This window comes from Cryptotermes secundus, unplaced genomic scaffold, assembly GCF_002891405.2.
Source record: "Cryptotermes secundus unplaced genomic scaffold, Csec_1.0 scaffold887, whole genome shotgun sequence".
Lineage (NCBI taxonomy): Eukaryota > Metazoa > Arthropoda > Insecta > Blattodea > Kalotermitidae > Cryptotermes > Cryptotermes secundus.
In genome coordinates this window covers 49,750-61,765 of record NW_019719374.1, presented here as the reverse complement: position 1 = coordinate 61,765, position 12,016 = coordinate 49,750, and the positions used below count along the sequence as shown (strand labels likewise).

The 12,016-nt window shown below is 47.0% G+C and overlaps 1 protein-coding gene across 1 annotated transcript; it reads left to right on the top strand.

The window, feature by feature from the left end:
• Positions 1 to 9,310: 9,310 nt before the first annotated feature.
• Positions 9,311 to 10,042, top strand: LOC111865389 (uncharacterized protein K02A2.6-like). The gene has a single exon (XM_023853370.1). It carries the CDS (start codon positions 9,311 to 9,313, stop codon positions 10,040 to 10,042), a length of 732 nt encoding a protein of 243 aa, XP_023709138.1.
• Positions 10,043 to 12,016: the final 1,974 nt, after the last annotated feature.

The window sequence follows — 12,016 nt, the reverse complement described above, 5'->3', positions numbered from 1 at the left end:
ATTTCCTAGATTTGCGTTGCTATCGCACTAGTTTTGCGTTGCTAAATTGCTAGCTTGCTAGGTGTGATTTGCTTGCTTGCTAGCATTGCGTTCTAGCTTGCTAGATTTGCGTTGCTTGCTTGCTACCTTTGCGTTACTAGCTTACTAACTTTGAGTTGCTAGCTTGCTTGGTTGATTTGCTTTTCTTGCTTGCTAGCTTTCGTTGCTAGCTTGTTGGTTTGCTTTCATTGATTGCTAGCATTGCGTTCCTAGCTAGCTAGCTTTGCTTTGCCATCTAGCTAACTTGGCGATGCTAACTTCATAGGATTGCGTTGCTAGTTTGTTACATTGTTAGATTTGCGTTGCTAGCTTGCGAGCTCTGCGTTACTATCTTGCTAGCTTTGCGTTGCTAGCTTGCTAGCTTTGCGTTGTTAGCTTGTTAACTTTGCGTTGCTAGCTTGGTAGGTTTGAGTTGCTGGCTTGCTAGATTTGCGTTGCAAGCTTGCTAACATTGCTTTGCTAGGATGTTAGCTTTGCGTTACTAGCTTGTTACCATGCTAGTTTTCCGTTGATAGCTTGCTAGCCTTGCGTTGCTAGCTTGCTAGATTTGCGTTGCTAGCTCGTTATTTTTGCGTTGTTAGTTTGATAGCTTTCGTTGCTTGCTTGTTAGCTTGCTAGCTTTCCTTTGCTATCTAGCTAGCTTGCTATATATGCGTTGATAGCTTGCTAGGTTTGCGTTGCTAGCTTGCCGGGTTTGCGTTGCAAAGCTTCCCAGCTATGCGTTGCTAGCTAACCAGCTTTGCGTTTATAGCTTGCCATGTTTGCTTTGCTATCTTGCTAGATTTGTGTTCTTAGCTTGCTAGATTTCTAGATTTGCGTTGCTAGCTTCGCGTTCCTAACTTGGTAGCTTTGCGTTGCTAGCTCGCTAGCTATGTGTTTGCTAGCTTTGTAGCTCTGCGTTTCTAGATTGCTAGCTTGACTTTTCTAGCTTACAAGCTTTGCGTTGCTCGCTTGCTAGGTTTGCGTTGCTAACTTGCTAGTTTGGTAGATTTACGTTGCTAGCTTGCTACCTTTGCGTTGCTATCTTACTAGTTTTGCGTTGCTAGCTTGCTAGATTTGCGTTGATAGCTTTTTGCTTTGGGTTGCTAACTTGATATATTTGCGTTGCTACCTTACTAGCTTTGCGTTGCTAGCTTGCTAGCTTGCTAACTTTGCCCTGCTAGCTTGTTAGTTTTGCGTTACTACCTTTCTAGTTTTGAGTTGCTAGCTTGCTAACTTTGAGTTGCTAGCTTGCTAGCTTGCTAGATTGGCGTTGCTATCATGATAGCCAAGCGTTGCAAGCTTGCTAGCTTTGCGTTGCTAGCTTGCTATTTTTGCGTAGCTTACTTGGTAGCTGTGCTTTGCTGGCTTACTAGATTTTCGTTGCTAGCATGCTAGCTTTGCTTTGCTAGGTTGATAGCATTGCGTTGCTATTTTGTTAGCTTTCTAGATTTCCGTTGCTAGCTTGCTAGCTTTGCGTTGCTAGCTTGCTAGCTTTGAGTTGCTAGCTTGCTAGATTGGCGTTGCTAGCTGGTTAGCTTTGCCTTGTTACGTCTCTAGCTTTCCATTGCTAGCTTGCTAGATATGGTTTGCTAGCTTTTTAGCTTTGCTTTGCTAGCTTGCCAGCTTTGCGTTGCTAGCTTTCCAGCTTTGTGTTGCTAGCTTGCCTGCTTTTGCGTTTCTAGATTGCCAGCTTTGCATTGCTAGCTTGCCAAATTTGCGTTTCTAGCTTGGCAACTTTTCTTTTATAGCTTGTCATCTTTGCGTTTCTAGCTTGCTAGCTTTCCGGTTCTAGCCTTCTAGCTTGCAACATATGCGTTGATAGGTTGCTAGATTTTCGTTGCAAGCTTGCTAGGTTTTCGTTGCAAGGTTGCTAGCTTTCCGTTGCTAGCTTGCTAGCTTTCCGGTTCTAGCCTTCTAGCTTGCAACATATGCGTTGATAGGTTGCTAGATTTTCGTTGCAAGCTTGCTAGGTTTTCGTTGCAAGGTTGCTAGCTTTCCGTTGCTAGCTTGCTAGCTTTCCGTTGCTTCCTTGCTTGCTTTGCTTTTATTGCTTGCTAGTTTTCGTTGCTAGCTTGCTAGCTTTGCGTTCCTAGATTGCTAGCATTGGGTTGCTTTCTTGCTTGCTTATTTTGCTTTTCTTGCTATCAAGTTTTCGTTGCTATCTTGCTAGCTTAGCGTTGCCAGCTTTCTAGCTTTGCGGTGCTACCTTGCTAGCTTGGGTTTTCTAGTTTGCTAGCTTTCCGTTCCCAGCTTTCTTGATTGCTAGATTTGCGTTGCTAGCTTCCTAGCTTTGCGTTGCTATCTTGCTAGCATTGCGTTGCTAGCATTGCGTTTCTAGCTTGCTAGCTTTGCGTTGCTCGCTTGCTAGGTTTGCGTTGCTAGCTTGCTTGTTTGCTAGATTTCAGTTTCTAGCTTGCTAGCTTTGCGTTGCTATCTTACTAGATTTGCTTTGCTAGCTTGCTAATTTTGTTTTGCTAGCTTGTTGCTTTTCGTTGCTATCACACTAAGTTTGCGTTGTTAGCTTGCTAGGTGTAATTTGCTAGCTTTCTAGCTTTGCGTTGCTAGCTTGCTAGCTTTGAGTTGCTAGCTTGCTAGATTGGCGTTGCTAGCTGGTTAGCTTTGCCTTGTTACGTCTCTAGCTTTCCATTGCTAGCTTGCTAGATATGGTTTGCTAGCTTTTTAGCTTTGCTTTGCTAGCTTGCCAGCTTTGCGTTGCTAGCTTTCCAGCTTTGTGTTGCTAGCTTGCCTGCTTTTGCGTTTCTAGATTGCCAGCTTTGCATTGCTAGCTTGCCAAATTTGCGTTTCTAGCTTGGCAACTTTTCTTTTATAGCTTGTCATCTTTGCGTTTCTAGCTTGCTAGCTTTCCGGTTCTAGCCTTCTAGCTTGCAACATATGCGTTGATAGGTTGCTAGATTTTCGTTGCAAGCTTGCTAGGTTTTCGTTGCAAGGTTGCTAGCTTTCCGTTGCTAGCTTGCTAGCTTTCCGTTGCTTCCTTGCTTGCTTTGCTTTTATTGCTTGCTAGTTTTCGTTGCTAGCTTGCTAGCTTTGCGTTCCTAGATTGCTAGCTTTGGGTTGCTTTCTTTCTTGCTTATTTTGCTTTTCTTGCTATCAAGTTTTCGTTGCTATCTTGCTAGCTTAGCGTTGCCAGCTTTCTAGCTTTGCGGTGCTACCTTGCTAGCTTGGGTTTTCTAGCTTGCTAGCTTTCCGTTCCCAGCTTTCTTGATTGCTAGATTTGCGTTGCTAGCTTCCTAGCTTTGCGTTGCTATCTTGCTAGCATTGCGTTGCTAGCATTGCGTTTCTAGCTTGCTAGCTTTGCGTTGCTAGGTTGGTAGCTTTGTGTTGCTAGGTTGGTAGCTTTCTGTTGCTAGCTTGCTAGCTTTGATTTGCTAGCTTGCTAGTTAACTTTGCCAGCTTGGTAGCTTTGCTTTGCTAGCTTGCTAGATTTACGTGGCTAGCTTGCTAGCTTTGCGTTGCTATCTTGCCATCTTTGCTTTGCTAACATGCTAGCTTTGCGTCATTTGCTTGCCAGCTTTGCGTTCCTAGCTTGCCAGCTTTTCGTTGCTGGCTTGCCAGCTGTTCGTTGCTAGCTTTGCAGCTTGGCGTTGCTAGCTTGCCTGCTTTGCATTTCTAGCTTGTTAGCTTTCCTTTGCTAGCTTTCTAACTTGCTAGTTATGCGTTGATAGCTTGCTAGCTTTGCGTTGCTACCTTGCTAGCTCTGCGTTGCTAGATAGCTAGATTTCCGTTGCTAGCTTGCTAGCTTTGCTTTGCTATCTTGCCAGCTTAGAGTTGCTAGCTTGCAAGCTTTGCTTTGCTAAGTTGCTAGCTTTGCGTTGCTAACATGGTAGCTTTGCGTTGCTAGCTTGCTAGCCTTGCGTTGCTAGATTGCTAGTGTGCGTTGCTAGCTTGGTACTTTGCTTTGCTAGCTTGCTAGATATACGTTGCTAGCTTTCTAGCTTTGCGTTTCTAGCTCGATATCTTTGCGTTGCTAGCTTGCTAGCTTTTTGTTAATAGCTTGCTAAATTTGCTTTCTTAGCATGCTAGCTTTGCGTCATTTGCTTGCCAGCTTTGCGTTGCTATCTTGCCAGCTTTGCTTTGCTAGCTTGCTAGCTTTTTGTTAATAGCTTGCTAAATTTGCTTTCTTAGCATGCTAGCTTTGCGTCATTTGCTTGCCAGCTTTGCGTTGCTATCTTGCCAGCTATTCGTTGCTGGCTTTCCAGCTTTCCGTTGCTAGCTTGCTAGCTTGCTAACTTTGCGTTGCTAGCTTGCTAACTTTGCGTTGTTACCTTGCTAGCTCTGCGTTGCTAGAATGCTAATTTTGCGTTGCTAACTTGCTATCTTTGCTTTGCTATCTTGCCAGCTTTGCTTTGCTAGCTTGCTAGCTTTGCGTTGCTAGCTGGCAAGCTTTGCGTTGCTAGCTTTGTAGCTTTGCGTTGCTAGCTTGCAAATTTTGCTTTGCCAGCTTGCTAGGTTTGCGTTGCTGCCTTGCTAGCTACGCGTTGCTAGCTTGCTAGCTTTGCTTTTCCAGCTATCTAGCTATCTTTGCTTTGCTAGCTTCTAGATTACTAGATATGCGTTGCTAGATTAATAGCTTTGCATTGCTATCTTGCTAAGTTAGCGTTGCTAGCTTGCTAGCTTTGTGTTGCTAGCTTGGTAGCTTGAATTTGCTATCTTGGTAGCTTTGCGTTGCAATCTTGCTAGCTTTGCGATGCTAACTTGCTAGCTTAGCGTTGCTAGCTTGCTAGATTTACGTTGCTATCTTGCTAGCTTGACGTTGCTTGCTTTCTTTGCGTTTCTTGCCTGCTAGCTTTGCGTAGCTAGCTTGCTAGCATTGCGTTGCTATCTTGCTAGCTTTGCTTTGCTAGCTTCCTAGCTCTGCGTTCCTAGCTTGCTAGCTTGGCGTTGCTAGCCAGCTAGATGGCTAGATTTGCGTTGCTACCTTGCTAGTCTTGCCTTGCTATCTTCCTAGCTTTGTGTTGCTAGCTTGCTAGCTTTGCGTTACTATCTTGCTAGCTTTGCGTTGCTATCTTCTGAGCCATGCGTCTTACTTAGGCTTCGTTCAGCTTCTTCTCTTCCTACCCCCCTTTTTCTTATTCAGCTTCTTCTCCTTGTGTCTAGAAAGTTCTTCCGTCCTGCCCTAACACGTGATCCTCCCCCCTCCAGCTGACTCTGCTTTTATGGTAACTAGTAGGGTAGGCAGAGACGTACACTCTAGGACGAGGCGTCGGGAAAGAAGGTAACAAGCAAAATTCTTTTTTTGGGAATGGACAGTCTAAATTCTCTTTTGATTGTTTCCCCTGAATATTTACTAAAAGGAATAGCCTTATTGGTGGTCTAGGGCTATATACACATATACATATATATATTTACATTTTTTTTTTGGAAAATATTGGCTTATTGTTTACCAGGTAACGTTGTATTCATGTATCGTGGGCAAGCTAAATATGCTAGCTAAACTCTTGTGGTCTGTTATTTGTACTCTCCTGAGAGTTATTGTAGGCAAGCTAAAAGTGTTAGCTGAACTATTGTGATGTATTACTTGTACTGTCCTGAGAGTAATTGTAGGCAGGCTAAAAATGTTAGCTGAACTATTGTGGTCTTTTATTTGTACGGTCCCCGAGATTTATTGTACTGTACCATATTATACTTGTTATATTAAACTTTTGTACTGCTTGGACATCCCTTGTCTCTCGGGGAATTATTTAGACGCAACAACAAGAACTAGGAGACTGAAGCGGCCCCCCCCCGGCAGGAGGAAATGCAAAAGGGGGAGTGTCAGCTCACAAATGGTAGCAGAGCGTGGTTTAACTGTGTGTCCCTAGTTCTGGTTTACTGTACTATTATTATTTACTCTTGTTTTGTTGTGTTCTATGCCTGCGAACATGCCACTTGCCTGGCTTCACGCTATGTCCAAGCAACAGTTGAAGGAGTTGGCCAGTCAGCTGGGGCTGGAGGCTGGTGGGGCGCTGGACGAATTGAGAAAGCGCGTGAAGGAGAAGTGAGCCGCCATCGAGCCGTTCCTGCCTTCTTCAAGCACGGCAGCTAAGTCTCCCCTAGCAGCTAAAACCGAGTCCTCGGGCACTGAACTTTTGAATCAGGACAGTTCATGCGCGAGCAAAATGAAGATCAAACTGGTAGTGGATGCCTTGAAAAACGTCCCCTTCTTAGCTGACACCGATCCGGAAAATGTTTTGAAATTTTTAATGGCAATGAAAGGAGTTTACGACTTACACTTAGTGACTGACTTCGAGGTGATTTCTGTATTGGTCGCTAGGACGTCAGGTAGAACAACTTCGATCTTGGGGGCCCATCTAAATTCTACTCGCGATTGGGGGATGGTTCGCTCCGGAATAGTGGACACCTTTCTCCCACCCAGAGTGAAGGAGAGATATCTATCTTTGTATGTTCTGAATCGTTTTCAGTCACCATCAGAAGACTTAAATGGCTATATAAAGGCGGTAGTGGCGGCGGCTGAAATTTTAGGCTTTGAAGGGTGAGAGCCTCGGCTGGTTCACCGTATTCTACAGAATCTGCATCCTCGGGTCAAGGGCCATCTTTTGTTCGCGACTAGGCCAGAGTCCGTGAAGGATTTGTACGCTCTCGCGACGACCGTGGCCGAAGGGATGGCTGTTGAAGAACAGCGTAAGTCGCTCGGCGCGACTTAGCGGTCTAGGGGGGCTTCTGAAGCTATTCCCAATAGTATGGTAGTGACTGGATCCGCGCAGGGCGAGGTCGATAGTAGAGTGAGGTGCTGGAGATGTGGCGAGGATGGACACTTCCGGCGCAACTGCCCCCGGGGACAGACGAATCGCAATCCTCTCTTGTCGGGAAACGCCCTAGGCGCTCGGGAGTAGGGAGTCAACCCCGAGCGCCAGGGTTAGCTCGGTCTCAGAGAGGTCCCTGTCGGATGGCGGGGTGCCACAATAATCCGTGGGCCCTTCTGAATATTAAAGGGTTCTCCTTGCCGGCCATGCTTGATTCCGGGTCGTCCGTCTCCTTTGTAAGACGGGACGTCCTGGACAAAATTTTTAACTTAGGATTGCCTCACGAATTGGAAACGACAGGAGAACGTTGCCAGGCGGCTAATGGAGAACCCTGTGATATTAAGGAAGCGGTCATTCTGCCGGTCAAATTACACGGCCTTGCTTGGAAAATTAGATTCTTGGTTTTTGAACAGTGTCCGGTCCCTTGCGTTTTGGGAGTCGACTTCCTGGGGCGGACCCAGGTGCGCATGAATTTCGCGACCGGGACATATAGTTTCGCCTTTCGTCCGGAGGAAGAATTCAAATTCGAATCGCTAGATTCTTGCAGGAGCCCCTTACAAGTGTTTCCTTGTGCCGAAAATGGGGTCAGTAGTTTCGCGTGTCCCTGCGTGCCGGAAGTGCCGCATAACTCCTCCGAAATTAACGAGTTGATGCGGAACTTTCCTGCCCTCTTTTCGGATAAACTGGGCACTGCTAAGGGCACGGTGTGTCGCCTGGAGTTGACGGATAACGTCCCGGTGCGGTCGCGGCCGTACCAGTGTTCGCCTCCCCGTTTGAAAATATTAAGGGATATAGTCCAAGACCTGCTAGATAAAGGCGTGATAAGGAAGAGCTCCTCTCAGTACGCGAGCCCGGCGTTTCTAGTGCCCAAACCCCACGGTAATTATAGGATGGTAGTGGACTATCGCCTGTTAAACAGAAAGGTAGTTTTCGACGCCTTTCCTATGCCGATGGTCGAGCACGCTTTCGCTGATTTTCACAATGCGGAAGTGTTTTCGGTGCTCGACCTTAACTCAGCGTATTACCAAATCCCCCTGACGGCTAAGAGCCGGAAGGCTACGGCCTTTTGTACCCCATTCGGGCTCTTTGAATTTAATAAGTTGCCGATGGGGATAAGCGTGGGGTGCCAGGTACTATCGAGGGTGATTGACACGCTGTTTGGGGACCTCAAACAAAAATTCGTGACTAACTTTATGGATGACCTGGTCGTATATTCTAGCTCGCTGGCCGAGCACCTCGGGCACTTGGCGGAGGTGTTTAAGAGACTAGAAATGGCCGGGTTCACCTTAAACCCGGATAAGCTTCGGCTGGCCCAAAGAGAGATTTCCTTCCTGGGGCATTTGGTGTCGAACCAAGGGATTAAAATCTTGCCTGAGCGGGGGGAAGCCATTCGTAATTTTCCGACCCCCCAGAACTTGAAGGGGGTTCGGAGATTTATGGGAATGGCAGGGTTCTATGGACGTTTTATCGAACATTTCTCGTCGATTGCGGAACCACTCCATGCGTTGAAGCGCAAGAACGCCAAGTTCATCTGGGGCGAAGCCCAACAGTCGGCCTTCGAACGGCTTAAGGAAGCCTTGTCGACGCCCCCAGTGTTACAGATTCCGGATTTTTCTCGTGAATTTACGCTCGTCTGCGACGCCAGTGACGTCGCGGTCTCTGCGGTCCTAAATCAAAGGCAAGGGGAAGGATTAGCTCCGATCGCCTACGGTAGCCGTTTGCTTTCCCCGGCCGAGAGGAGATACTCCACCCACGAGAAGGAGTGCCTCGCGGTGGTCTGGGGATGCGAAAAATACCGGACATACTTGGAACACAAAGAGTTTTGTCTACAAACGGACAACCAAGCTCTAGCCTGGCTTCTACGGCACGCTAAAGAATTGGGCCGTATAGGGCGGTGGGTGTTGCGTCTGGCGCCGTTCAAATTCCAAGTCTGTCACGTCAGTGGGAAATCTAATGTGGTGGCTGACTGCCTTACCCGACAGTACGAAGACCTCCCGAGGGACCCTACGTTTACGGGTTTGGTCTTACAACATCTGCCTGAGGCGTTCCGATCAGTCCGCGAATATCAAAAGGAGGACTCCTTTTGTAAGGACATATACGCGAAAGTTGCCCGGAACGACTCTGTGGCTAAGCAATTCAAGCTACTTAACGGGGCTCTTGTGTAGCATCCTTCTCGGGCCAGCGCTAAGCGCTACCTCCTTCCGGAGACACTCAGGCCCATGGTGCTTGAGTATTTCCACGGGTCTACGCTGAGTGCGCATTTGGGGGTAAACAAAACGCTTAGCCGGATCGCGAAAGTCTTTTATTGGCCGAATATGAGGTCGGAAATCTGCAAGTTCGTAAGGGTCTGTCAGGACTGTCAGAGGGCCAAGCCCTCCCAAGATTCTAGGGTGGGTCTCCATAGCAGCGAAATTGTGACGAGGCCCCTAGAACGGATATATATTGATATTCTTGGGCCGATTGTCAGGAGTCGGAGGGGGAACATAGCCATATTGGTGGTGTTAGACGGGTTTTCTAAGTTTGTGTCTATGTATCCAGTGAGGAAAGTTTCTTCCGAAGTAGTGGAAAACTGCCTCGTGGAGAAATTCTTCCCCACGTTCGGCGTCCCCCAGGCTATCGTTTCTGACAATGCTGCAGTCTTCAAGTCGCGGTGGTTCTACAATCTGTGCTTCTCTTGGGGCATTCGCCACATCACGACTTCACCTTATTACCCTCAAGCTTCTCAGGTTGAGCGGTTTAATCGGAATTTGAAGGCTGCCCTGATCATTTATCACCACCGTCAACACACTCGTTGGGACGAAAACCTGCCCTCGTTGTCCATTGCCTTTAACACTGCGTGGCATGAGTCGACGGGAGCGACTCCGGCTTCCCTATTTTTGGGGAGGGAGATGAACCATCCCCTGGGCCTTAAATGGGAATTTCGTGAGCTGGAGCTCCAGCGGGACCCCAAGAATATGGGTGAATACTGGGAGGCTGCCCTCGCTAATTTGAGGAAGGCTCGGGCTAGGGTGGTAGCCAGGTACAATGCGGGGAAAAGGCCGGGAGAGTTTCGCGTGAGGGACTCGGTTTTAGTTCGATTACAACCGCTGAGTCCGAAGTCACGCCAGCGCTCCGCCAAGCTCGATCTCAAGTGGTCGGTACCTCTCATTATTACTAAGTTTGTATCGTCGGTGACGGCCCTTCTGGCCAACCCTGAAACTGGGGTTATCATAAGAAAAGCCCACATATCTCAACTCAAGCCATATATTTTGGCGGGGTAGTTATATCCAGCTGGGTATGTTGAATTCATTAGTTATTCAGGGTGTACATAAAATTATAGTTTATATATGTGTTGATAATGGTGTATGTTCCAGCTGGAGACTTAGCCCTGTCCTCCTTAACCTTTACCCTTCACTTAGCCGTGTTTCGGGGAGTGTGGTACCCCCCCCCGCGCCTTTTGGAGTGCTCATCAGCGTCGAACGGCATACGCCGCCCTGCGGCGACGTTTTCTCAGCTGCTTGCCTGCTCACGGCCGGTGTTCCGGATGCGGCCTATTTCCGACGGTGCCGGGAGTGGTTTACTCTGATTGCCGAGCAGCGCTAGGGTACGTCTGCATTGGGAACTGTCAATGCAGGGTGGACAGCCAATTTTGTGATTCCAGCTGCCGTCTGTATCACTACGAGACTGCGGTTCGGAAGGTTGGGTATGACCCTGGAACACCCTATGGATTTTGTGAACACCGGGATTGAAGTGTGGCCGTAGCGAGGGCGACTGTGGCAATGGACTGGTGTATGTGGTGTTCACACTGGCTTGCCGGGCAGCGCCAGGGTACGTCCACATTGGTAACTGTCACTGCACGGTGGACAGCGAGCTCAGTGATTTCGGCAGCGGTGTGTATCAATATGAACCGCGGTGTGGCGAGTGATGTTATGAGATGCATCCGAAGTGTGACGGTGTTGGAGGAAAATTCGAGCTATGCCCTGGAAGAGTGTTCTACTGTAAAGGGGGGGATACTGAGCCATGCGTCTTACTTAGGCTCCGTTCAGCGGCATCTCTTCCTACCCCCTTTTCCTTTTTCTTCTTCTTCTCCTTCTGTCTAGAAAGTTCTTCGGTCCTGCCCTATCACGTGATACACCTCCCTCCAACTGGTTCTGCTTTTATGGTAACTAGTAGGGTAGGCAGAGACGTACACTCTAGGACGAGACGTCCGGAAAAGAGGTAACAAGCAAAATTCAGTTTTTTGGGCGTGGCCAGTCTAAATTTTGTTTGAATTGTTTCCCCTGAAGGTTCACTAAAAGGAATAGCCGTATTGGTGGTCTGGGGCTATATACACATATACATATATATATTTACAATTTTTTTTGGTTGGAAACTATTGGCTTATTGTTTACCAGAGGACGTAGTATTCATATATTGGGGGCAAGCTAAAAATGTTAGCTAAAATATTGTGATCTGTTATTTGTATTATCCTGAGAGTTATTGTAGGCAAGCTAAAAGTGTTAGCTGAACTACTGTGATCTATTATTTGTTCTGTCCTGAGAGCTTTTGTAGGCAATGTAAAAGTGTTAGCTGAACTATCGTGATCTATTATTTGTAATGTCCTGTGAGTTATTGTAGGCAAGCTAAAAGTGTTAGCTGAACTATTGTGATCTTTTACTTGTACTGTCCTGAGAGTAATTGTAGGCAAGCTAAAAATGTTAGCTGAACTATTGTGATCTATTATTTGTACGGTCCCGAGAGTTATTGTACTGTATTATATTATACTTGTTATATTAAACATTTGTACTGCTTGGACATCATTTGTATCTCGGGGAAGTAATTAGACGCAACAACGAGAACTAGGAGATGGAAGCGGCCCCCTCGGCAGGAGGAACGTTAAAAGGGGGAGTGTCAGTTCACTTCCTAGCTTTGCGTTGTTAGCTTGCTAGCTTTGCGTTGCTAGCTTGCTAGTTTTGCGTTGGTAGCTTGCTAGCTTGCTAGCTTTGCGTTGATAGCTTGCTAGCATTGCGTTGCTAGCTTGAAAGCTTTGCTTTGTTATCTTGCTAACTTGGCGTTTCTAGCTTCCTAGTGTTGCGTTGATAGCTAGCTAGATTGTTAGATTTGCGTTGCTAGCTTGCTAGCTTTGCGTTGCTATCTTGCTAACATTGCGATTCAAGGTTACTAGCTTTGCGTTGCTAGCTTGCTAGATTTGCGTCGCTAGCTTGGTAGATTTGCGTTGCTAACTTGCTAGGTTTGCGTTGTTAGCTTGCTAGTTT

Excerpts from the sequence above, each read along its gene's own strand:
- LOC111865389 (XM_023853370.1), top strand. The coding sequence starts at position 9,311 with ATGTATCCAGTGAGGAAAGTTTCTTCCGAAGTAGTGGAAAACTGCCTC.